This window comes from Octodon degus, unplaced genomic scaffold (genome assembly GCF_000260255.1).
Source record: "Octodon degus isolate 3935 unplaced genomic scaffold, OctDeg1.0 scaffold00119, whole genome shotgun sequence".
Classification (NCBI taxonomy): Eukaryota; Metazoa; Chordata; class Mammalia; order Rodentia; family Octodontidae; genus Octodon; species Octodon degus.
The window spans coordinates 7070072-7097729 of record NW_004524695.1 but is presented as its reverse complement, the minus strand read 5'-3'; the positions used below and the strand labels follow the sequence as shown (position 1 = coordinate 7097729).

The 27658-nt window shown below is 37.0% G+C and overlaps 1 protein-coding gene across 1 annotated transcript in view; it reads left to right on the top strand.

Moving 5' to 3' along the window:
• Positions 1 to 27658, top strand: part of Cdkal1 (CDK5 regulatory subunit associated protein 1 like 1) — a 732899-nt gene that overhangs the window by 227159 nt on the left and 478082 nt on the right. The window contains exon 7 of the mRNA XM_004640150.2: positions 19784 to 19904. Coding sequence (XP_004640207.2) covers positions 19784 to 19904 — 121 coding nt within the window. The remainder of the gene's footprint in view (positions 1 to 19783; positions 19905 to 27658) is intronic.

Sequence of the window (27658 nt, the reverse complement as noted above, 5' to 3'; positions counted from 1 at the left end):
TAAGAGAATGCAACTATATATCTATCCCAACCACTTTGAATACACAGATACAAAATGGACATTCATAGTTATACCCCACTTTTTTAAAGTTCTGTTATTGAATATTGTAGGTGTGTAAACTCAGCAAAATATTCTAAAAGAGTCCAGTAGCCCATAAAGGACCCATCTACTGTTAAATCAAGCTTACATGTTAACTCTTGTGGATCTTGATAGCAGATTGCACAAAGATAAAACTGTATTTTTAATTACCTTAAATCTATATCATTGGTTAGATTTCTGTGCAAACTCTTACAGTATCAGTAAACCAGTTTCTCTTTGAACATCTTTGTTTTTATTACTCATATTAATCATTTTCAGACATTTGGTAGGAACCTGATATGGTACTCTTTGAATTGTAAGGTTCTGAATTTTTAGTAATTTTATGATATAAAAATTTCACTCATTTTACTATTATTTACTACATAAAAACAATATAAAGCACCAGTCCCAGAATTTGTATCATGTATTTTATAGTGTTGATCCTAATAGGTGTGGTTTTGTCAAAACCACCAAGTATGGTTGGGGAGGTAGCTTGGAAGCCTAAGTGCCAACCTGGCAAGTGCGAGGACCTGTGTTCAATCCCCGGTACTGCATGCTGAACCAGCCGTGGAACCCCAGGCCCGCTGTGCTGACCACTGAAACTGGGTGTAGTGATGCATGCCTGTAATCCCAGTTCTGGGGGAGGCTGATAAAGGAGTAGAGGGTCAGTATGAATCTGAGCTGCATAGTGAGACCCTGCACCAAATAAATAAATAGAGAAAGAAAAAGAAAGAAAGAACAAGTAGGTTAGCTAATTGTATTTTGAAGCTATCTGTATGTGTGTGTGTGTGTGTATATATATATATATATATATATATATATGATCTTTAATAAACTTGTAAGAGAAACTTTTTTCGTATTGTAGTTCTACATTTTAACAGACTTTTAGGAGAATTGACATTTGGTAGACTGCATACATGTCATGTGTATCTTACTATATCAGAGAGGTTTTATTCTTAGTTTAGAATATCTAGTAGTTTTGATTAAGATAATGTGATGATTCTTCCTGTTTACAAAAGATCTACCCCCTTTCCTTTTATCTATCTTTTATTTTGCTCTTTCTTTACAGTTCAGAATTCTCACATAAAAGAATCCTTACAATAAAAAAAGAAAAAGAAAGAAAATGTGATGAGATTGGTTGAGACTATAAATTAGGAAAAAGTGCATGCAACTTGTCTCATTTACTTTTCTCTTGTTGCTTGGACAAAGTACCTGACACCTTGAATTAAGGAAGGAAAGATTTATTTAGCTTCACAGTTAGTGGAGGTTTTAGTCCATACTCAGATGGCTCCAAGACAGAGGGGGTCATGGCAGAGGGCAGCATTTCATGGTGGTGGAAAACAGCAAAACAGCAAGAATAAAAAGGGAGGAACAGTGGAAACAGCAGAGAATGAACCTCTTTCCCTTCTCTATATTGCATTGAAGCCCTCCACTGATAATGCCAGCATTAGATCATGAATTAACTACCAACTCTAGAAGCCAGTCCCAAGGTTGCATGAGGCTTTGGGGGGGGACAATTAGACACAAAGTATACTACTAATTTATATTATGTTTCAAATACAAGGTGAAGTATTAGGTTAATTTTGGTATTTTGTTTGTTTTGTTTCAACTGTTCTTAACACAATAGTCAATTGTATTGTATTGACAATTCTTTAACACCGCATATCTGAGTTCCTTGAAACTATAAAATAGAAACCAATTCATTGCAAATCTAAAATTTTGATAAGGAAATATAACAATGTTATGTCTGAGGTTTTTAAAGTAAAAATTTAAATAGGGAAATAACTTATTTTGCAAGCAATTGAAAAGTTAGATATTGGTAGGTAAAATGTCTAAATCAAATTTTGGAAAAATTTTGTTTGGCAGTTAGTATAATTAACCACCTGTAAGATATCCTTTGTTTAGTGATTTTTCTTAGAAAACCTTGATATTAATTAGACACATGATAATGTTCTATTGATTTTGACATTTTATACCAAACATTTTTGTGGTTTGTATGTTTTCTTTTAAAAATACATCCTCTAACCCATGAAAAGTAGACAGGGTAACCCTAAAAATACACAGCAGATAAGCTGTAGTTACTTCTGAGACTGAGATAATAAACCTGAGATAATAAATACCTTTTTCTTTTTAATTTATCAGGTGGAAGGTTGGGGTAGAGGAACTCATTTGCAGAATCTGGGGTGAGGATATCAACAGTGGTTAAGTTTTAAAAAGGCAGAAGTCTGTTTCAGTACTAGCACACTGTAACAAAGTATATGTTTTATTGAATGATGAAATGTCCTAATAAAATTGGATTCTAGCGTACTATAACTTTATTGTAACTCTGAAAATCCAACCGCACCACTTCTTCAGGTTGCAGTGAAGGATCAGGTGCTGTGATAGGTAGAGATTCTTGGAGCTATGTTCTATGCTTGCTTCTGTGACTGACAGTGTTATTTTTGACAGCTTGCACAGAATCATTGGTTTTCAGTTTGCTAACTTCCTAATTGTATTATGTGGGAGGTACTTTCTACTGTGAAATTCTTAGAGCTTAAGAGTATGTAATATAAAATTGAATTTCATGAGTTTGTTGTTGGAATAAAACATTGGTATTGTAGAAGGTGATCTCTAGCAAAACGTGTGAGCATGTGGCTAGTCTTTTTCTAGTATCCCAACTCCTAACTGCAGATTTTACTTTTTCTTCCTCTGTGCTCTCCTACTTAGAATACGAAGCTGTGCAAGATGTTCTAGGGGAGTCCAGCGGTCCATGGTGGTATTGGGTCTTCTGCTTGACTGGCAATGTCAGAAATTGACCTGAGTCCCCTACAGCTCAGCATGGCAGCGTGGCTTTACTTCTTGTACCTCGTTTTTATGCTTTTCTGCTGGATGGTTAAGACAAAGATTAAGAAAAAAATTTTTTTTAAAAGGATACAAAGGAAGGACCATTTTATATCTGTATATATAGAATAGTTAGGATAGATATACAGCTACTTTTGCTTAATTCAATGAGAAGAAAGATTTGTACTAATAGTGTTTGGACAGGATATCCTCTTTGCTTCTTGTACTATGGATAACCACTAAGAAAATAACAATGTACAATGTATTAATTATTGAAACTGTCCTATTAATCAGTTTTGAAACTGTTTCATTGCTATTTGTTTCTCAATAAAATAAAATAAAATAAAATAAAATAAAATAAAAAAGAATACGAAGCTGTGGCAGACAATTCGTGTTTTCTTCAAGCTGTCCTATCTCTCATGAAGAGCACCTTGAGGAAATCCTAGTCTGATTTATTTATTTTTTTTCCTTTTCTCCACTCCTGTTGGATGGTGATTCACAATGGTTCTCCCAGTATTGCCCAAGAGCTTTGTGTGTCTTTGAAGGAACTTTCATTCCTATTTAGACATTTATTTGCAAATTTTGAGGCAGGTGGTCTTTTAGTTGTTAAGGAAAAAAGTAGTTTTAGAGGATTTAACGTAGCTAGTAACCATTATCTGGAACAAGGATTCTCAAGGGTGTTTGGTGTCAGGGGATGGTGGCCTAGAGGAACCCAGAGCTGAAGTAGGGAGACAGCAGGCTGGTTGTGCTAAATCTAGAGGTTAGAGATTCTTCCCTGTGTGTGAATTACAGCTAGGTGATGATTGTATTACTTTATTGGCCTAAGGCAGTAAAATAGCCCTGGTTCTTCACCTTGATTCTCTGAGTACACATGACAGGGCCTATCCTGAATCCTCTCCCACTTGCCCTTTTCTGCCTATCATCATATAAATGAATGATCTCATAGAATGGCCTTGAATTTTCTTTAATTTATATATTTAATTATTTGTAACCTATTTCTTTTTTTTTTTTTGGGGGGGGGGTGGAATCGGGGATTCATCTCAGGCCCTTGTGCTTGCCAGGGAATTGCATATTCCCCTGAGCCATCTCCCCGGCTGTAACCTATGTCCTATCCCTTCAGAACTTTTAAAAGAAATGGGAGCTGAACTAAGTCCTAGCACTTAAAAATTGGAAAAAACTTGCCTTGGTTTTGAGAAACATCAATACTGCAGGTTTTGATAAGGCGTACAGCTGCATTAACATATTCCCACTGGCTTGAGCCAGTGGTGGTACATACATGACTGTCTTATAGGGTGGCCTGTACCATGGTGGTACAAATGGATGTAACCACTTTTATTGGCCTTAATAAAAAGCAGCCTGATAGGAAAGTCATGCATGTCCCACTGGTGGTTAAAGCTACCTGACAGCAACACAAATGAATTACAGCGTTATCATGAATGTGTTTATGATATTAGCACCTGTAGTGAACCTCTGTGTAGCTTTTCTTAACTTACTCTTTTTTTTTCTTTTTTCATATACATTAATTTGTTTATTATCCACAGGAAAACTGGCATTACTGATTTTACAGCTGCAGTGTGTGCTGCAGTTTGAAACTCAGTCTTATGCTTCCAGCATCTGTGTTCTTACTGTTCTGCTTATATTGAATAGAAAATTGAGAAAAGGAAAATGTACTGTCATTTTCTCTGTGCACACTTATTACTTAAGATCACTGTTCATGTTCTGGTTCCCATCAAATCACTCATATTTGGTTCCTTCATACATTTCATTTTCTCTTTGATGTCCTTTTCCTTCTTTCCTTTTTCTATTTTCCTTGCCATATTAAAAACTTTTTTTAGGGGCGACATGCAGGAAACTTTTTTCTTATACAAGTTAATGCAAATGTGTTTATGTTTTGTAAAATTGTGAATAGAATGTTTTAGTTTTACCTTGCTGTAAAAAGTGCTTAAATTAAGAGATGAGTTACTACAACTGTTCATTAATCCATAAAAAGAAAACTAATATAACCAATAAAAAGCTAATGAAAAGATTCTACAGAAAAAATCCGTTTGTATATGCTTTTAAGAGTAATTTTTAACATTTGTGTGAAACTTTATATAATTTTTTATTGTCAAATAATGACTTTACATTTTTAAAGCATATGGCATGTATTCTAAATCCTACTTATATATTTAGATTAGGTGTAAGTATAATTGCAATGAAATTATTTTAATACGGATAGCATTCAGTCTTTAATTGACAATCATAAATTGTCAGTTCCTAAGTATTTTTATTAGTATATGTTTGCAGTACATGATGATTAAATTTGTCATGTGGAGTTGGGACATGCACATAATACATTTTCATTTTTTAAAAATCTACTCCCCTCGCTCCCTGTTCCATCTGATTCGTGGTCCTTTTCTCATTAGCTGAAGTGCTATTTCCCTTTTTTTTTTTTTTTTCTTCTTTTTCTTTTTTCTCCAACTCCTTCTGTTTTCTCTTGTTTATCCATTCATATGGAAAGTGCTCCCTACTTCCCATTTATCTGTCCTCTGATTTCACTCCACATGTATATTACACACACACTTTCTCCCTCCCTCCCTCCCTCTCCCTCTCTCTCTCTCTCTCTCTCTCTCTCTCTCTCTCTCTCTCTCTCTTTCTCTCTCTCTCTCTGTCACACACACACGTATGAATATAGTTTCTTATGTGAGAGAAACCATGCAGTATTTAAGCTTGTGTGTCTGATTTTACTTAATATTATGTATGGTCTCAAGGTACATTTATTTACTTATGAATGCCTTAAGTTTGTGTTTATGGCAGAGTATTGTATATAAATGAATGGCACATTTCCTTTAGTCATTCATCTGTGGATGGGTAGATAGGCCATTTCCAAAATATAAGTTATGCTTATATTATAAACATGCCTATACTGTTGTAGTATGATGACTTTAACTCTTTCAAGAAGATACCTAGAAGAATAGTTGGGTCAAATGGAATTTTTAGTTTTAGTTTTTTGAGGAATCTTCACAGTGATTTCCATAGTGATTGTACTAGTTCACATTCCTATCAACAATGTGAAAGAGTGTTTTTTTCCCCACACCTCTTTGCCAGTATTTGTTATTTGGTTTCTTGATTAGAGTCCTTCATCCTGGAGTAAGATGGTAAGTCAGTGTTGCTTTAATTTTTATTTTTCTTATAATTAACAATGTTAAACATTTTATGTATTTATTGGACCTTTGTACTTCTTCTGTGAAGTGTATATTCAGTGTCCATGTTTTGATTGAGTCTTTTATTTTGCGTGACCTAATATTTTTTAGTTTTTTTATGTACTCTAGGTATTATTTCATTGTCTGAGAAATAGCTTGCAAAATTTTTCAACTTTTAGCTTTATTTATTTAGCCTTTTTAGCTTTTTCACTTATACGGTCTCATTTGTTGATTATTGGTACTGTTGCCTGTGCATCTAGGGTTCTGTTCAGAAAGTCCTTCCCTATGCTTATGACTTTAAGAATTTTACTTGTTTGTTTTCCTGCAAGTTAAACATTTCTATTTTAATATTTAGCTCTTTGGTCCATTTTGATTTACGTTTAATACATGGTGAAAGATAAGGGTCTGTGGTCAATCTTCTGCCTATAGATAACTGATTTTTCCAGCATTATCTGTCAAAAAGGCAATCTTTTCCTCCAATGCATGTTATTGGTCTCTTTTTCAAGGATGACATAATTGAATATACTTGGAGTTCCTGTATTCTCTAGTCATTTCCACTGATCCTGTTGTGTGTTATTGTGTCAGTACCACACTTTTGTAAATCACTACAGCTTCGCAGTATAACTTAAGTCCAGGATTGTGATGCCTTCTGCTTTGCTGTTTTTATCCAGGATTGCTTTTGATATTTTGGGTCCCTTCTAGTTCTAAGTGTGTGGTTTTTTTTTCCCCCCTATTTCTGTGGAGAATGATCTTGGAATTTATTTTTTATTTTATTTTATGTATTTGGTGCAGGGTCTCAGTATGCAGTTCGAATTGATAGTGATCCTCCTGTTTCATACTCCTCAGCATTGAGATTATAGGCTTGGTCTTGGTGGCCAGCTTGATGCTCCCAGAGCAGGGCTGGCACAGCATATAATATCAGGAATTGAACCTGGGTTCTTGCACTTGGTGTTCTCTTCAGTTTCTTTTTTCAGTGTGCTGTAGTTTTTGTGGTAAAGATCTTTTACTCCCTTAATTCTGAAGTACATTATTTTGGGGTATATTGTGATGATTTTCCCCCTTGATTTCTTTTTCTTTTTTTTTTTTTTTTAAATGTAGTTAGTACAGGGTCTACAGGATCTCACTACATAGATGTGACTCATAGTGCTTCTCCTGTTTTCAGCCTCCCAAGTGCCAGGAGTACAGGCGCGTTCCACCACACTCAGTGTCAATTGCCATCTCAGCGTGCCCCAGGGGCGGGGCCTGCATGGCATGCCAGATATTGAATCTCAGTCACTGCACTCTGCCTAGGCAGGCACTGTAGTCTCCTGAGCATCTGGCTGGCTCTTCCTAATTTCTTTTTTAGCAGCTTCATTATTCATGTACATGAAGGCTATTTTTTATATTTTATTTTATTTTATTTTATTTTATTTTATTTTTTGCAGAACTGGGGCTAGAACTCAGGCCCTTGCACTTGCCAGGCAAGTGCTTATTCAACTGAGCTATCTCTCTGGCCCCTGCTATTGGTTTTTGTACATTGATTTTGTATTCTGCTACATTAGTGAATTTGCTTATTAATTCTAAGAGTCTATTCTCTAAACAGTTTTTTTATGCCTTATATTCTGTTTTTTGATTTTTTCACTAATTCCAATTCATACTAGATTAGTTTTCTTTGCATTATGTAATAGTTCAGATTTTTTTTGTGTTATTTTTAATGTAACTCATTAATTGATCATGACCTACAGCTCTGTCTTCTAAATTTGACACATTATTCTCCCATTGTTCACATTTGCTGTCCATACTTTCAGTCATATTTTTATCTTCTGGATTTGTTAAGAGGAATTTCTGCCACGTTCCAGGAACCCCCAGACCCAGTCCTAGCCCAGTCCGGTGAGTGTGTGGGAGAGCTTCCCGCTACCCTGCGCCTGTGGGACCTACTGGTCCCAGTCCAGGTGCAGTGTGAGTGACACCCTCTTCTACCCCCTTGGGATGCCCCCCACCACTCCACAGCACCTCCCGTACCCCACCTGCCCAGTAGGAATTTCTGCCGCGTTCCGGGAAACCCTAGATCCAGTCCTAGCCCAGGCCCGGTGAGTGTGTAGGGAGAGCTTACAGCTATCCTGCACCAGCTGGACCTACTGGTCCCAGCCCAGGTGTAGCATGGATGACACCCTCTTTCACCCTCTTGGGAGGCCCCCCATCACTCTGTAGTACCCCCCCCCACCCCGCCCACAGAGTAGAAATTTCTGCCTGGTTCCAGGAACCCCTGATCCAATCCTAGTCCAGGCCTGGTGAGTGTGTGGGAGAGCTGCCTCTCCCCACCTACTCCACCTTGTCCCCTCCAGACTCAGCTCAGGCCTGGCATACAGGCCTGGGGTGAAACCCTGCAGCTGCAATCCCTGCAGAGAGTATAAGGGGACAGAACCACCCAGCTAGTCCAGGAGCAGAACATCTTGCCAGAGGGTCACAACAGTTTCACCCCCAAGGGCAACAGCAGGAAGGAGCTGAGCACAGCAGGTAGACCCAAGCCAGGCACAGCTGGATAAATCCAAACTTTGTAGATCTGCACCTGAACCTCAGTACGTGCTAAGGTTACAACTACAACAAAGATCTACAACAAAGGTCAGAAGACAGTGCTATGCAAAATGATGAGAAGGAACAAAATGCAACCTCAGAACCCAAGCCCACCCATAACAAGTGCAGAGGACACTAACACTGAACTAATTGGGAATCACACAACTGAAAGCAATGAATCAACAGCTTCTGAAATAAACAACTGCAGAAAGGTATAGAGGAATTCAGATTGGAAATGGATTTGTTAAGAACTTTTTTATGGGCTCTGATTCTTTTCTATTTTAGGGCGTTCATGTTTTGCTGCTTTCATGTTCTGCATTTCATAAACTACAGTGTATATTTGTGTCTTCTATAGCCTTGCTGATCATTTGTTTTATTGTTATCTGTGGTGTTACATCTTTGAATTGCACAAGGACCTTAGTGATCTGTTTTGTTACCCACTGGTATCCTTTCAGATATTTCTAAAAATATCTGATATTTTGTGTTCTTCCTTCTTAATGCCCTCTTGGTCAGCTTTGGGGGAGTTGGGAGTTTGTGTTTTATTGCCTTGTTCTTTCAAGTTTTTGGTTTCTTTTTTTTTGTGCTGAGGTTTGCTGGTTGATAAAGTGGGTACCTTTGTTGCTAGTGTGGAAACCTGTTTAGTTACTTACTGTCTACTTTCCAGAGATATCCTCTGGAAATGGTTAAACAGAGGCCTTTGCCTCTGTCCCAGTAGCCAACTTATTCAGCAGAGGAGGTTGCAGGTTATTTGGCCCAGTCCTCAGTTCTTTGGAATTCAGCGGCAGTATTTTTCATGACTCTCTGGCAATCATGACATTAGTGTACAGAGAAAACTAACTGACAGCAACGGCTTTATCAGCTTAGCTATGTTAGTGATGTCAGCAAGAACAAGAAGGTCAAATGTAACCTGGATACCTGCAGACCGTAATGGTCAGTAATGGTACCACTCTTACCCAAAAGCAAAGGCATTTGAGAATTAGCATAAACTCTTAGGTGAACCAGATGCCTACCTATAGTAAATCAGACCACTAACTTCTGGTGAATGTGAGTATCGGGGTTGGGGTTCAAACAGACCCCTGGATTTAATATTATCACCTTCAGATTTATTCCCCTTTGAAGTCTGTACTCACTGAACCTGGCTTGTCACTGCAGAATGAAGGTACTGTGTCTCTTGTGGCCTGAGCTAGATCTTCTCAGGGTATCTCTTGGGTCTGTATCTAGCCCTTTCCCTTTCTGTGTCTGCTTCCCCTGGCTGCTTCTTACCCAGTCTCTGTGATAGGGTAGTGTGCAGTCGTGGAGTGAAACTCTCCTGTAGAGTGTTGGCCTCATCCCTGGTCAGGTCATCTCTGTAGTGAGGGGAACCTCACTGGCTGGAGAGCTGGCTAAGAGTTGGCAGTTTTAAACCAGTGGTGTTGAGTAGGGTGGGCCAATTCTTAAGAAATTTAAAAGTGTCTGATGGATCAGCTCAAGCTAACAATATAAAAAATGTTTCACCTATAAATTTTTAATGCACATGTTTAGTGACTTTTGTTTTATGCATGTGTATCAATGTGCTTTGTTGCAATTTAAATACCCAGCCGCTTCATTTTGCCTTGCATTTCTTTACTATTCCTGTTCCTATAAAAGAACAATGAAAACACTTACCTCAATGGAATGAATACAGAGTGTGAGTTCACAGCCCTGTGAGCTCCAGATGGCTGCTCCCATTCAGATTGCCTTTCTTTGGTTGGCAGTAGAAACATATTCAACTCTAAATTGGAAATGGAAAAGGACAATCTAGACCTTTTAAAGTTATATCGGTAGGACAGGCTCATGCTTTCTGTGCTTCCCATCTTTAATGTCGTACTAGGTGGTGGCTTTCTTTGAAATATTAGTGATTGAGAGTAGGAATTTGAGCTTCAATTTTAAGAGTTAGATGTGACTTAAAAGCTCCTGATGTCTTGTATCTTACTGCCCTCAATTTAGAGCTTCAGTGCCATCTCTTGCAAGATTGGTATCTGTGCTGCTTTTGGGTGCAGTAACTTTGGGAATGTAGTTTAGAGCATGAGAAATTGCTATGGGTGCTATGGGTGCTTTACCTACTTGCACTGAACCATTCGGTGCCTTGTTGGTAGAAGTACTAGAGCTTGCAAAATAGTTAACAAATGGAGAATTCAGAGAAGTCTATTATAGTGAGCTAGTCAGTGATCTTAGGAATTGTATTAATGCTCAGTACTAAAGTTGAGTTATTGATTTGGGACTGCTTTGATTTGTGAGTGTTTTGTTGTATAGGTTGTGGAAAGCTCTACCACAAAAGGCATATCTGCTTATAAAAGATACAGTTAAGACATATAAAATAAAATACTTCATGTAGTTTACCTCCAGAAGGCATCTTTTAGAATAAGAGAATATCTTGCTTATGTGATTGTTTGTTTTGTCCATCCACCCTTTGTTTAATATAACTTGAAGTGAATGTTATTTTTTAGCAACAGTGCTGTGCATATGTAGGAAAAATTAATTTAAGAACCTTTCATTCCCACAAATTTTTCCCTGGTTTTCTTTAGTAGTTTTTGTCATATAGAAATTTTACATAAAAATTAATATCAAAGTATAGTATTTCTTATTTGTGTTTAACAGTAGTTTTGATAATATATAATCCTCAAATTTATAGGGCTATAAACAGCACAATTGAACTTATTTTGTCTTGTATTCCACTTGACTACTAGATATGATGTTGTTTATATTTTGTTATGTTCTGAAACATACCAGTTATAGCAGCAGTACTTTAGTGGACTAACTTACACTGATTTTCTTTGTATTCTCTGTTTTTGGACAGTCAGTTCTTACAATCTTTTCCTCATTTTAGTGTGTGTATGAAGTGCCATTATTTGAACTAACATTTAATTCTTCCTACTTGCCGAAAGGCAAGAAATAGTTGAATCTTAGTAGCTTAGAGTGGGAGCTTGAATTGTAAAGATCTGTTGTGTTGAGATCTAAGAAAACATGAAATTTTCCAGTCAAGACTTGTGACAGTTACTTCTTCCACTGAAGGAAACTTTTCTTTTTTCTTTTAAGATGAAAATGTTTTAAGGGAGAGTCACACTTTCGAAAGGACATTAAAAATTTTTGGGGGAGGGTTAAGAACATCAAATGTAGACACATGCTAGTATGGTATAGAGCTGCTACTGAAATCAGCATACTGAATTCCTGGAGAGGTCATGAGCAGAGTGGGGAGATACAGTCTGAACTTTAAGCTGTCAGTTGGTTGAAGCCAAGACGCTCAGTCCAGGACCTCTCAAAGACTGGCTGGCACAGAATACTTGTGCACCAGTTCATGTGACTTAAGTTGAGGGGAGATAGGAGACCCTCTTCTGGGTAACCCTGTTAGCACAGAAATACCTACAACCCACACACCTCTGTCTTTGCAGTACTATGCCAGCAGGTCTCCCAGTACCTTGGCATCAGCCAGGTGGCTCCTTCTTTCCATACCGCCATGGTCACCTGACCAAATCAATCAATGGAGAAAGCTTCTGGAACAGGATCTAGGATGCCAGTTCTGCAGCAGGTGCCCATCCTCATAAACTCTGAAACCCATGGCAATAAAGCACAGTTCCATCCCTGTCTTTACCTTGGGGCATGTCTACTCTAGCAAATACAAAGCTACCAGTACACGTTCTAATAACTTTAAATATTTTTTACACCAGAATTGTTATTATGTAGCCTTCCTTTGGGCTTGTTTCATTGTTTTGCACTGTGAAATAGTTTTACAGTGCATTAGTACAGCCAGAAGAATGCACACATATATTTAAAAGTGCATTGGACAGTTGTACACAAATGAGCAAGGTCTTTGCTGCAACTTACTGTATAGCTTATACCCCAACTTACTGAAGAGAAGCGCTGGCAGTAGTGTGCAGCACAGTTGTTCTTCTGGTTTCACCATTAGCAGAAGTACGTCATCATGAGAGTGCATTTGATAGTTAGGGTGCCATATTATTAAGATTAGAAAAAAGTGCATCAAATAAACAACTACATTTTATCAGTAGCAAATTTCATTACATTTACCAGTTTTGACACAGGTGGGTACAGAACTTCCATTTTTTCCCCCTCCATTTATCTGGTCCAGGGTCTTGCTGTGCAGCTCGGGCTGGTAATGGTCCTCCTGTCTCAGCCTCCACAGTGCTGGGACTGCAGGTGTGCACCACTGTGCCCAGGCTCGGTGGCTGGCCCAGTGGGGATTGAACCCGGGTCCTAGCGTTTGCCGGAAAGGCACTTATATCAGTGAACAATCTCCCCAGCCCAGAACTTACATTCTTTAGTCATTCCAGGAGGATCTGAGTTTTATATTCAAACTTTTAATACAGTTTTTGAGTTTTGTGTGACTTGAATTTTTAATCTTTCTGTAAAATATGTAACTTACATGAACATATATGTGTATCTTTTTTTCAGATACCATATTTGATATAAATACTGTAACCCTGCATGGAACTGGCTTCTTCATAAGACTATAATTATGCACAAGGACTTTCTGAATACAAATCTATGCCATGCCTGTGTACATACCCAATTAAACATTAGAAATAAAAATTTGTTTTGGTGAGAAAAAAAGAAGTGCTTTATTTGAGAAGTTGTATTGAATTGATTTGGAAAGCAAAAAACTTTTGATTACAGTTTTGCTTTTCTTTGTAGTTGAGAAGTTAATAATGCCTGTAAAGTAGATGCCAAGTACTAACTCTGTTTTGTAGAAAAACAAACTAAACTGAACACTCTCAAGCAATATTCTAATTGGTATAGTCACATTACTCAGGTAGGACCAGGGAAATAGCTCAGTAGAATAAGCACTTGCTTGGCAAGCTCAAGGTCCTGAGTTCAATCCCTGGCAACACACACACACACACACACACACACACACCCCCAAAAAAAAAAAAAGAAGAAGAAACATTTGGGGCTGGGGAGATAGCTCAGTAGAATAAGTGCTTGCCTGGCAAGCACAAGGGCCTGAGTTCAATCCCCAGTTCTAGGGGGGAAAATTACTCAAGAATGTCTGTGGTGCATTTACTCTTTATTTCTTTTCATTTGAATTTTCTGCCAGTCTTTTACTGCCATCTGCCCCCAGAATTGTGTTGGCTTCTTTGCTAGGTTTGACAGCAGACCGACCCTGAGCTTAGGATTCAGATGCATCACTCATTGTGTACCTAGTGGGACCAAATGTCTGTGAAGTAGGAGCAGGTGGTCAGCTGATGATGAGGAAAGCCTGACGTGAGCCCTTGTTGGTGGTGAGGTGGATGGTTACATGTTAAGGAAACAGTGAATGGCTTTAAAATTAGGTGGGTTGAAAATGCACTGAAGGAAAATCTGGTAGTTTTATGGACCTTTAGAAGAAAAAGAAATTAAAGGGGAGAGGGAGTAAACAATAGGAGTCCAAGATGCCAGATCATTGTTGTCTCCCTAATATGTAATGGTATACTTAAAGCTAGCTCCTACCTACATCAGTCTGTGAGAACCAGGCAAGATAGGTTTGTGTGTAGGAATATAATTAGTTAATATATGTCTTATTCATAGCTACAGTCCTGTCATATGATGCATGTATATACTTGTGTCCCAGCGGTTGGATCTTTTCCGTTTGTGAATGATCAGTGAAGTGGGATTCTTGATGAAGATTCCAGGTTGGGCTTCCTGTGATAGATGATGATATGTTTTCTTTCTGCCCTAGCAATGTTCAGTGCACTAGCACTATGGGATTTAGAAAATATTTTTGCTTTTGGCACTGACAACATTGAACGTTCAGTCAAGTAGCATGGTGATTATTGCACAAATACTATGCAGTGTTTTATTTTTCATCATGTGGGTTTTTCAGTATTAGGAATTCAGAAATGCGAACAAAACAGTGAAAAATACTTTTGGCCTACTCAGATGGTCTAGTCATATACTTTAGTGGATTTGGTCAAATGTAAAAACTGGCATAGAATTAAAGTTTTGTAGCCACTTATATAAATAACTGCGGAAAGCTTTTGAGGTTTAAAATTGATTTTAGTTTTAATAAGGTTGAATTTTATGTCACACAAGTAACAACTTTCAGAAATGTTTATTAAGGATGGTTAATAAAACCACTAAGTTACATTTGACCATTATTTCAAGGAGAGAAAATGTGAATTTAGATTGAAAATGGAAAGATAAAAGGTCTTAGGAACATAAATTTTGAGTATGTCCCATTCTGCATATTAGGCCATCTTTTCTTTTTCATCTTGCATATAAATTACATATCCCTATTGTAGGCACTTTTTACCTTTCTCACCATCTCCTTGGTGGTCTCATTATTATCAGTTGATCTCATCACACTGAGCATTCTCCCCATCTGCTCCTGTTACTATTGCCTCCCTTAATTTCTTATTGCGTGAATGTGAAATGTCATGGGAACTGATACTTCCACTCTCCCTTTCTTGTCAGTTCTGTCATCCTGATGTCTTTCTCCCCTCCCTTTCCCTTAACTCCAGCTGGAATGGTGAGAACATTCACACATAAATCAGTATTCCTGTTCCTGTTTTTCTATAACCATAGTAGCGATCAGTAGTTAAAGACTAGTGATGAAAGAAGGAAGAGGTGAGGGTGGTCCTAGCTTCATGATTCCTTGATAAGTATAGTGCAGTCAGCGTCAGCTGAGTCTGCTCCAGAAGTTTTTCTTTTATGTTTTAGGACTCAAGGGTTTCAGCAGCTTCAGCTCCTTCTGTGCCTTTATTTCTTTTCCTTTTCCTTTTAGAGTGGTATCATCTTTAATTGGAGCCTCTTTCAGCTTTTGTCTTTATTCTTCTGAATTTTAGTTTGTTTTAAAAGGCAACAATATTGATAGATACACATACAGTAGGTAGGGAGTCACAAACTGTATTCTTGTAATATGATCTATGGATTTAAGGAACTAATTGAAACAGCAGTTCCTTTAGAGACAGAATTTTTGAGATGTGATATATCCCAAAAGTTTTCTTTTACTAGTCTCTTTTTAAAGAAATAGTTGTTGTATGGATGAACTTCCTTTTCATCTTTGACCAGCTATGACAAGTGGCTTTTATGTTATTTCCTACTCTGTCTTTAGTGTGCTGTATCTTTCAATTAAAAGAAAAGAAGATTTTTGTTAGGTCTGATAGATTTTAATGAATCATTGGATTGGAAAATAACTCATATCATCAAGCAGAGATATGTTCTTTCATTTGCATGTAGATAGTGAAGATGAATAATTTTTCAAATGTTAGTAGTGCAAGCTGCATATTACTGGAATCTCAGCAGGATATAATGAAATTTGTCTCATGCGAGTATGAACGTAAAATGTCATTGAACTTCTGGCATCTCTCAGAGAACTATTATGTTGTCATGTCAGTCTTGCTCATTCTTTCATTAACTGGACTTTCGATTGAAGAGTTCATCTTATCTTGAAAATCTGTGGAATTTGGTTTGTCAAACACTTGCTTGACTCTTAAGTATGTTTCTATATTAGAGGAAAACATTTCAGAATGAATGAAGTATTTAATGTTTCTTATTAAAGTGATCAGTGCCAAAAGGCTATAACTGATGATTTTATTACTTCTGGTCTGACACTCTATTCAGGAGTTATTTAGGCAGTGTATCTTTCTGAACTGGAAGGAGGTGAAACTGGTATATAATTGGTTACAATCTTATAGCTATACTAATTATACATTTGAATTTAAGTATTGTTTTAAAATTTGTAGTTGATTTTTGTCTTTGAATTGATTGTATTAGCGAGTCAACAAATTATCTCCTCCAAAAGTGATGACAAAGCTGGACAAATTGTCAAAAGCAAATTATGCCTTAATGTTGGAAATGAACTAAAAGCATTCAACTAATTGAGAAGTATTTATTCATGAAGATAGCTGTACTCTGGTTAAGAACAGTGAGAATCTATGGTGTTTCTGGTGGGGCTGCTCCCATTTCTCAACTCTGCGAGCAAAATTGTTCAGCCAGGATGAGGCAGGCTGTGAAAACAAATAGCTTCTCTGTTGCTACCAAGATGATTCAGTTGATACCAGAAACCGTCATTGTGAAGATTTTGAAGTCATATAGCAGAGAAGACAATTCTGTTTGAGTCTTGGTGGACTGTTTGATACAAGCAGTGAATAGGTGCACTGGCAAGGGGTTTATTTCCTCTGTGAATTCAGGAAGGTGAGATAGTGATAGGAACCTTGAAAAGCTCCCCATGTACCTTGTGTTGACTGGGGTTTGTACCAGTGCCTAGCAGAAAGGGAAGCAGTTCCAGACATGCACTTCTGTCCCTCAGGGAGCCTGCATGTACATCCAGAGCAGACCCCAGAGGATCCAGAGGAAGTCAGGAGAGAGAGTGAAAGGCTGGGCTGACTTGAAAATGTTTTAATTTTGTGTGCTCTCCCTGGCTCACATATAGGTCCATTAGCAGAGTGGGAAATCTCACTGACTCAATGTGTTTGAGTAAATATGGTCTTTGACTTAAAAAAGTCATGTCCATACAGACTGATCTCCTAGGAACCCATGTGTGGAAAAGTATTATGCAGGGAAATCAACACCATCATTGTGGAGAGGACAGGCCTCATAGATTTAGTTTAGATATATTATTACCCAAAAATTCCAGCCACTATTGAGAGAAATTTGTATCATGAGTACTGTATTATCTGAAATGTTCAACACTCTATTATGATATATGTGAAGAAACAAAGTATGACTATATTCATGAGAAAAAAACCCAGTCAATACTGATTGCTTTTTAGTGTCCAGAACTTTGATTTAGAACACAAGTATTTCAAAGAACTAGGGGGAAGATTTGGTAGCAATTTAGATATACCATCTTGCAGGTGGCCTGCTGTAGGACTTATTGAATAGCTTCCAAATCAAGTGAGGCAATTTCTCTGGTTTTCCTATTTGTATGTATCCTATCAATTGTGGATCTTTGGAGAACCCTGCTTAAAATTGCCAGTGTGTTGTGAGAATGGTACCTTTGGAGGAGAGAAGCATGCACACATGTACATGCACAAAATTTTAAAATATTGGTTGAAAATGCCACAGACTTGATGGGGAGTTTCAGCATGTAAAGAACCAAATAATCCATGTAGGCTCTTCACAAAGATCCACACTAGACATAATCCAACATTTGAAAGGCACAGCACAGATCATGGAAGCACCTGAGAAGAAAGGACTTCCTATGTCTGGAGAAACAACAGTAATGTTACTATTATATCTTATCAGGAGCAATACAAGGTCACAGGCAAATGCAGGGTGAATAATCAAAGGAAAAAGCAGGCAAGTAATGATTGTGTATCCATCTTCTACAAATAAAGCAAAATAAAATCAATCTCAGATGAATGAGGAATTTGTTGCTAAATGATTGGCTTTGTAGGAGTTATGAACACAAAGTTCTGCAGGCAGGAAGAAAGTGGTACCGATTGATAACCTGAATTTCAAGAACAGTGGAAATTGCTAGAGATGATACTCATATGGACAAATATAAAGTACTCTATACCATATTTTTCATTTTACACTGAGCTAAACCAATGATTAAAGAACTTAGTGTGAGTGACAGCAGAAGCACGAAAGATGACAAAGGAAACAAAGTGGAATGGAGACAGCACCTCTGTTAAAAAGTGAACTGAGACCCTTAGTCAAAACACAAAGAAGTAGATCCTATACCTAAATATAAGATCTAAGATAATAAGACACCTAGAAGAAAATAGGAAAACTTCAGTAAAAAGGTCCTAGATGTGACACCAAAAGTCATAGAAGATAAAGTTGGTAAATTTTACTTTATTACATTGAAAAGCATTCATTTTTCAAAATTTACCATCATGAAAGTGAAAATATACACCATAAATGGAGAGAAAATATTTATAAATCACATATCTGGTAAAGGTGGGAATATAAAATGGTACTATCACTTTGCAAAAGATCTGTTTCTTAGAACATGAAATATAGATTAGCCATATCACTAATAATTTTTCTCCCAGAACTGTGTCCAAAAAGAAGAAAAAAGAAAATATATTCCCATACAAAGACTTGTATGAAATGTTCATAGCAGTGTTTTTGTAGTAGTTATAATTGTCAATAATACAAATATCCATCATCTAGTGAGTGGATCAAGAAAATGTGCTGTGTTTGAGATGGAAGCAGAGATGGACTAAAACTTGAGAGGATTTTGAGGAGTGGTAGAAATGCTTTAAAACTGATTTGTTGTGATGCCTGCCAAATAGTATGACTTCATTTGAAATCACTGACAGTTCTTTGTACTGCCTTTCATTTTTCCTGCATGTCTGAAATTACTTCAAAATCTTTGTTATTGTTGTGTGGCTCATGCTGGGGATTGAACTCAGGGCCTCATAAGCAAATACTGTACCACTGAGCTATACCCTACCCCTATACTTCAAATGTTTTTTAAAAAGATTACTAAGTTTAATGGCTCTTAGAAGTGGCTGAATTTCCTTCTATTTATAGTTCAGGTAAACAGATCTTTAATTTTTTTTTTTTTTAATTTCCAACCCTGTGCCTGTAAATCTAGCATTCTGGGAGACCGAGGCACAATAATCACAAGTTTGAGGCTGGCCTGGGCAGTGCAGCAACTTAGCAAGATTCTGTTTCGATATTTAAAAAAAAAAAAAAAAAGTTACAAAAGGGCTGGAGATGTGTTAGTGAGGTAGAAGGCCCTGGATGCAATCCCTAGTTCCCTCGTCTCCCCCTCGCCTCATCCAATTGTAAAGTGCAATTTTATCTTAGCTCTTTCATTCTTCTTTGATTTGCTATTTGCTTTGAGAAGATTGATGATGATGATGATGATGATGATGATGATGATGATGATGTCTCCAGTTAGTGGCAGGCAAACCTGGTGCCCAACTCCTTCCTGTGGAATACAAGTGTCTGGTCAGTGCTAGGGAGCATTGTGGACTGATGTGATGAGGGCACTTCTCTCAGAAATGTACCATAGAAATGTGTAAACCTGTGAACAAATCACTTTTAACTGTAGGCTTTAAACATGACTGTTTTTCTATTTCACAGTATTTCTTAGCTTTAAATGATCACTTTCTTCTGGGTTGTTTTTTCCTGCCATTAAAAGAAAAGTTAAATGCAATGTTAACACATTTGTTGAAAGTAGTGAATTAAAGAAGAATTGTGTGCCTTGTGCTAATGTCTATTTATGTGTTTTATTGAAGGTCACTCTGTGAGACTGCTGGGTCAGAAGAAGGATAATGGAAAGCGGTTGGGGGGAGCGCGTTTGGATTTGCCAAAGATTAGGAAGAATCCACTGATTGAAATCATTTCCATCAATACTGGGTAAGCTTCTGTCACACTTGCTCACAAAATACTCAGTATCCTCCATGAATTCATTTTTTTTCTAGACATATAATGTCTAAAAGTAGTTATATGTTTTCTTGGGAAAGAAAAAATTCACAAAAACCACTAAATCTGTTTGAATATAGCTTTTTCTGAAATGTTTCTTGTCACAAATTTTATTTGCTGCAGGATTTATAACTTTGATTGACATTCTCATTTTTCATAATAAACACGGATTTCATTTACTTGCTATGCTTTGGTTAAAATCTTTTTTATTAGGATAGATATACAGCTACTTTCTTTCTTCAATGAGAAGAAAGATTTGTACTAACAGTGTTTAGACAAGATACCATGTCTGCATCTTGAACTATGAATAACTACTATGAAGACAACAATATGCCATGTATTAATTATTGTAACTGTCCTACTGACCTGTTTTGAAACTGTCTCATTGATGTTTCTTTCTCAATAAAATTAACAAAGAAAGACTTTTTTAGACAGAGCAGACTGTGGGATGGTAAATGATTTATCATCTTTGGCTACATTTTCCATGAATTTACTGTAAATGTTGCGTATAATATTGACCATGCTTTGATTATTAGTTATCTGAAATGTACATTTTAATAATATTTTTATTGTATTGCTTTTGTGTTGTGTTTTATTAGTATATGTGTGTAGTACCTCTGTTTATGTTCCTTGTTGAGAGTTGGTTCATTTATGTAACACATCTTAATTCCCCTCTAAATGTGTGTTTTAAGATGATGTTACTCTTGTAAGCTTTGAGCTGAAGAAAAGCCTAATAACTATTACGTACCCTTACTTTTCATACTTTGGTCTAAGTCCCTTCCTTTTGGTCTAAATCTTTGCTCATTCATGCTTTTATTTGCATTTATTTAAATTAGTTTCTTTAAATTATGACTGCTGGTGAAAAAGTTACTCTTTCTGAGAAGGTGACAAGGTCAAGGGCTTCTGTTCTTTAATGCACAGAGATAACTGCACACTGAGAGTGTTGCCTTCCACTTCCTACACATTAAGCTGTCTGCTGTCATTCCTTTATTTTCCTGCCCATCCTTGGGAGTTGTTCTCTGCCCTTTTCTTTCTACGGCTATTTCTCCTGGAGAACAGGTGAGCTGAGCTTTCCTTGTTCCATACCTGGCCCTTTCTCTGACGAGGGCCTACTTTCCCCCATCACTTGTGCAGCTCCTTGGTATGGTCCTTTTTATGTGGTTCATCCTGCATATAGCTCCAAGGCTTGAGAAAGTTGACACTAACCTTTTCTTACTAAAAGCCCTATGGAGCAGTATTCACTGGGTGTGGCATATTTGTCCAGGAGCATCCTCTGATCTTTGGGGTTGAAGCTTTAGAAACCTGGAATTCACGAGAAACTAGACTCACCAGAGTTCATGGTGGCGATGTACTGGATGTAATTGTACATTGATAGGTACCTGACATAGTGCCTCTGAAGCCTGAGACAGTTATAAGCAAGCTGTTTGCTCTTCTTTTTCTTATTCTTATCCTGTCCCTCATCCAAGGAAGTGCTGTACTATTCTTTGTGGTTCTGAGAAATACACCTAAGGCCTGCGAGGTGAGCATTCTGCTACTGAGTTTTAACCTCAGTCTATTTTAAATTTTTTGTTTTTCGAGCATTTCGAGCAGGGTCTTACTAAATTGCCCAGGCTGGACTTGAACTTGTGGTCTTTCTGCCTCAGTCGCCTGTCTATCTGGGATTACAGGCCTGCACCTTCATACCCAGTGCTTTTTTTTCCTCCCAGTTCTCAACTATCATATTTAAAATTGTAGCATTCTTCATACATTCCCTCTTTTCTATTTTTACCTTATTTTCCTCCATACCATTTATCATAATTAAAAAATATATATATTAATTTATATTTTAATAGTGTTCTTCACTGGCATGTGTACTCCATGAGGGCAGGGACCTTCATTTGTTTTATTTAGTACTGTATGCCTAATGTGCAGAAGATTGTACATAAGGATTTCATAATTTTTGAATCAGTGAGTGTGTTACATGTTTTGAAAGTATGGTAGAGTTATACTAAAGTCTCTTTATAATACAGGTTGCCTTGACAACTGTAAAGTAATTAGTAGAGTTTGCTGAACAATGTCTAGAAAGAAGAGAAGGCAAAATATTTCTGAGAGTCTATAAGTTTTTATATGTGCAGGACAAGTCATCTGCCTTTGTGTAGATACAGTTTTTGAGTATGTTACTGTCAGGGCCTATCAAACTTTCTTAGATCAGGAATCCTCTAATGTCTCTAAGGTGACTTTGGAAATAGGTTGAACCTGTTGCAAGTCTGTCTTAATATTTTCTGGTCCTCTATTTTGTCTCTGCCTGCCTCACACTCCTGCTTGTAGTTCTCAGATTGGGTCAGCTTCTCTGTGTGCTCAAGGTCTGCCCTGGCTTGCCTGTCTGCTCCCCGTTGCTTAACTGCTATGATCCTTCTGTATTCAACTATATACCTCTTTCTTTCCTTTCTCTGCCATCTATCTAAATGCCTCCTTCTCTCCTTTCCTCACCCACAAACTTGCCTAGTTAGATAATTGAAGTACTACTCTGATTGTGCTGTGTAGGCTGTAGGGGAGAACCACTTTTCTTGCTTTTCTGCCACCATATTCTTCATGGCCAAGAATCCCTCTTTCCTTCTTCAAAGACAATAGTGTTGTACTTCTTTGTATCTGTCTTCCCTGCTCACCTCCACACCAACTCTGCAGCTCTCTTTTTCTTTTAAGTGATAACTTTGGACTAACTGGGTTGATCCACAATAATCTCTTCATTTAAATGGCAGTTAGGAAGATTAATTTTATTTGAACTTTAATTTGTTTTAGCTGTGTAAGGTTCTGGAAAGTACAATGTGAATGTCTTTGGAAGAAAATATCCTGCTTACTATAGGAGCTATGCAAAGAAATTATAGAAGAAAAGTAAATGCAGGCAGAGCAGTGGACCAGGTTGTCTATGAGGAATATAATTTTGTTCACTTACCTGGTGTTTCCAGCGTGTGACATATGATGAAAAAATACAGTATATGTTTGAATTTTAAAACAGTTATTGTGATAATAGATACCTAGTCATAAATCCCCTTGAAAAATACTTCTTTCTTTGAATACTTATCCCATTTTTTCTTGCCACTTTCTGTAGCAGTTCTAGAACCCCTGTTTAAGAGTATCTTTGTGCTGTTGTGACTGCTGTGATATCCTGAACTCACTTAAAATTTTTGTTTATCTCTTATGGTCATTTTGATTTTGTGAAAAGCCAGAAGTTATACAGTGCTTATTTGGTGAATAGGTTGGAAGAGGACTCGCTGTAATTTTTAAAATTAGTATATATTTGTAGTGCATAGTGATTACATTCACTGTGAAAAATTGGTACTTGTCTGTAATGTCTCAATCCCCGTCTTATTTGCCAACATCAGTTTCATTTACTTAAAAGGAAAGCCTTATATAGTTAGTTGTAATACATAAGATTAACAATGAGACTAACAGGCCATAAATTATATAAAACACACGAGACAAACAGTTGTATTAAATCAAGGTAAGCATTGTGTCATGCTGGATTAGAACAGCTTTTTTCTGTTCTCCTCTCATGTTTCTTTTTTGTTCTTTATTTATAACTGAATTTTTCATGTGAGAAAAACAGATAGCTTTTATGCTTATGTGTCTGATTTATTTCCCTTAACATTATGTGCATTCTAAGTGCATCCATTTTCTTACAGATAACTAACGTTTACCCTTCTTTATGGCCGAGTGGTTTTCTTTCTTTTTATTTATTTATTTTTTTTTATTTTTCAACAAATAATACACTGCATATGTTCTTCTTAGTGGTTAATTGCTGTACAAGATGCGGACTTGTGATCCGATTTACAAACACCATTAGAACAAATCATTCTATTCATTAACAGAATATAACTATATATCTATCCCAACCACTTTGAATACACAGATACAAAATGGACATTCATCTGTATACCCCATTTTTTCTAAGTTCCGTTATTGAATATTATAGGTGTGTAAACTCAGCAAAATATTCTAAAAGAGTCCAGTAGCCCATAATAGCATTGGGTCTTCTGTTTAACTGGCAATGTCAGAAATTATTGACCTGAGTCCCCCACAGCTCAACTTAACAGCATGGCTTTATTTCTTATAATTTCGTCTTATACTTTTCTACTGGATGGTTAAGACCAAGGTAAAGCAGGACCTATGCAACAAGAGTTGTAGCTTTTTGGTCTGAGAAGGTCAGTGAAATGCCCTCAGGATTTGTCCTGAGATCCTGTACCTCAGATTGTAGAACCTTTATCAGTGTCAGCCATGTGGATGAGTCACGGCCATTGCTTGGCCAATGTGCTCTCTGTGAAAGCCTGAGAGAGTATCTTCTCCCCATGTGACTCTCCTTAGGCCCACTCTATGTCATCGATCACTTTCCTCTTTGGCCCCATAATCTTCTTGATCAGAAAATTTGGGACACTATTGAGGTACATGACGTTACAGTACAAGTTCTCATATGTCCTGAGTCTTAATTGACCTTAGAAGGCTAGGGCCAAAATGTTGGCTTTCTTTGTATCCCTCCTTTTTCTCTAATTTTGGTCTGCAAACTTAGGTTGTTAACCACCCAGAAGAAAAGCTTATTGTTATTATCAAACGATTTGGGCTATCAATCTTAGCCTCATTATCTCACTGCATTTCAAACATCTTAGGCCGAGTGGTTTTCTATTGTGTATAAATGCCACATTTTGTTTTTCCATTGATCTATTGATGGACATAGGGCCATTCATTGGTTTGTCATAAGCTTTTTTAAAAAAATCAGATTTAGAGAAAGACCTTCTAAATTTATTTTCTTCAGGGTTCTTATAAATGGAGATTAGATTTTGTAAAATGATTTTTTGCATCTATTGAGATGATCATGTGATTTTTTTTGATGCTGTTTAATTTGGTATATTCACACTTACTGATTTGTGTATATAGGCAGCTTCCAGTATTTAGCTACTATAAATTGTGCTGCTACATACATTGGAATGCAGAAACACTGTGATACAATGTCCTTACTTCTTTTGGGAAGATCTCTAGGAGGGGAATAGTGATTGAAATGGAATTATTATTTTTTGCATTTTGAGGAATTTCCATGCTGATTTCCATAATGGTTGTGTCATAGTTTACATTCCTACCTATGATGTAGAATTCCTTCTTCCCCCTCCCCTCAGCCTCTCTAGCATTTGTTATTGGCTAATTTCTTGATGGTAGCCATTCTTTTTGTAGTAAGATGGAACCTTTTTTTAAAATTTATTTCGTACAGGGTCTACAGGGTCTCACTACACAGATCATACTCATAGTGATCCTCCTGTTTTCAGCTTCTCAAGTGCTGGGAATACAGGCGCGTACCACCATGCCTAGTCTCAGTTGCCATCTCCTTGGGTCCCTGTGGGCAGGGCCGGCACAGCATGCTAGGGATTGAACCCTGGTCCCTGCATCGTGGAATCTTTTTTTTTTTTTTTTTTCATCGTGGAATCTTAAGTGTTGTTTAAATTTGTATTTCTTGAAAATCCAGTCTTATTGCACATTTTTTTCCTTGTATATAATTGGCCATTTATACTTTTTCATCTGAAATGTTTCTATTTATGTGAGATGCCCATTTTTAGATGGTCTTTAAATTTGGCGTTGTCTAATTTTTTGACTTCTTTATATTTTTCAGATATTAGTCCCTTGAGGAGTAGCACACAAAAATGTTTTTCCATTCAATATGTTATCTTGATAGTTTTCTTTGCTGTACAGAAGCTTTTTAATTTGATGTTATCCCATTTGTTGATTCTTGATGCTATTTTCTTTTCTTTTTTGCGGAACTGGGGATTGAACTCAGGTTCTTGAGCTTGCCAGGCAAGTGCTTATTCTACTGAGCCATCTATTTCCCCAGCCCCTCTTGATACTATTTCTTGTGCAACTGGGTTTGTGTTCCGAAAGTTGTTGCCTAAACCTATGGCTTCAAGAGTTTTACCTGTTTCATTTACCAGCAGACTACGTGTTTTTGTTGTTTAGATTTGATCCATTTTGACCTTAGTGTACATGAGGGAAGCGGGTCTTGGTTAGATCTTTGGAATATAGATATTTAATTTTTCCAATCCCTTTTTTTTTTGCTTTTAATTTTTTGCTTGGTACAGGGTCTCACTTACCCAGCTTGGACTTGTGTGATCCTTCTGTCTCAGCCTCCCCAGTGCTGAGATTCCAAGTGTGCAACACAATGCCTGGTTTCAGGTCAGCACCTTGGCAAGGTATTTGGTACCAGGCATTGAACTTAGTTGCACTTGCCAGGCAGGCACTTACACTGCCAAGCTATCTCCTTAGTCCTCCAATCCCATTTGTTAAAGAGGCTGTTTTCTTTCTTCCAACCAAGGGATTTGGCACCCTCTCTCAAAGATAAGACAACCTGGAGTTGTTTCTGCATCTTTTATGTCATTTCTTTGATCCACAAGTCTGTTTTTTTTTACCAATACCATTCTGTTTTTGCTATTGTAGCTTTATGGCATCACTTGAAGTTATACCATGATGCTGCTCCCTGCCTTGCCATTGTTGCTTAGAATTGCTTTTCCTGTTCTAAGTCTCTTCTTGTTCCATATGAGGTTTAGGATTGCTTTCTCTAATTCAGTGAGGAATACAATTGGTATTTTGACTTTGAGTTAAATTTTTAGAATAGATTTGGAAGTATGGTGATGTTGACTGGTTTGGTTTTGCTTATCTAGGTACAAGAGATATCTTTCCATTTTCTGATAGCATTTTCTGATAGCTTCTTCTGTTTCCTTTTCTATAGTACTGTAGTTTTCATTGTAGAAGTTTTTCATGTTCTTAGTTTAATTCCTAAGTATCTCATTTTTTATGCCATCAGGAAAGGTATAATTTCTCTTATTTCTTTCAGTGAGTTTGTTATTCATATGCAGTACTGCTGTTGATTTTTGAGTTTTGACTTTCCTGTCATGCTGCTAAATTTGGTTATTAATTCTAGGAGTCTTTTGGTGCAGTTTTTCTGGTCTTCTATGTAGAGGATCATGTCTTCTGCAAATAATATTTTAGCTTCTTTCTTTTCTTTCCATATGTTTTAGCTTCGTTCTTTTCTTTTCCATTCTTTTATTTTTTCTCTTGTCTAATGATGTGGTCAATGTATAGAGAACCATATTGAACAGGAATGATGCTAGCAGAGATCTTTGTCTTGTTCCTGATGTCAGAGGAGAAACTTTCGTCTCTTATGTTCAGTACAATATTGGCTATTGATTTGCCATATGATTTTTATCAAATTAAGAGAAAAACCTTCTGTACCTATTTTCTTTATTTTATCATAAATGGATATTGAATTTTGTCAAATGCATTTTGTTTTTGTTATTGAGATGATCATGTGATTTTTGTCCTTGCTTTTGATAATGTGGGGTATTTTATTGGTTTGCGTATCTTTTTTTTTTTTTTTTTTTTTTTCTGGAACTAGAGATTGAACTCAGGCCCTTGCGCTTGCCAGGAAAGCACTTATTCTACAAGCTATCTCCCAGGCCCCCATGGTTTGCATGTCTTGAACCATGCCTGGATCCTTGAGATGAATTCTGCTTGATTATGATACATGAACTTTTTAATGATTTGCTGCATTCTGTTTGCCACTACAGTGGTTTGTTGATTTATGGACTTAATTCATTCCATACTCCTGAGAATGGCCATGTTCATGTTCATGCAGGGCAAATGGCTGTGGTTGTCAGCCAGTGTGGACTTTAGGA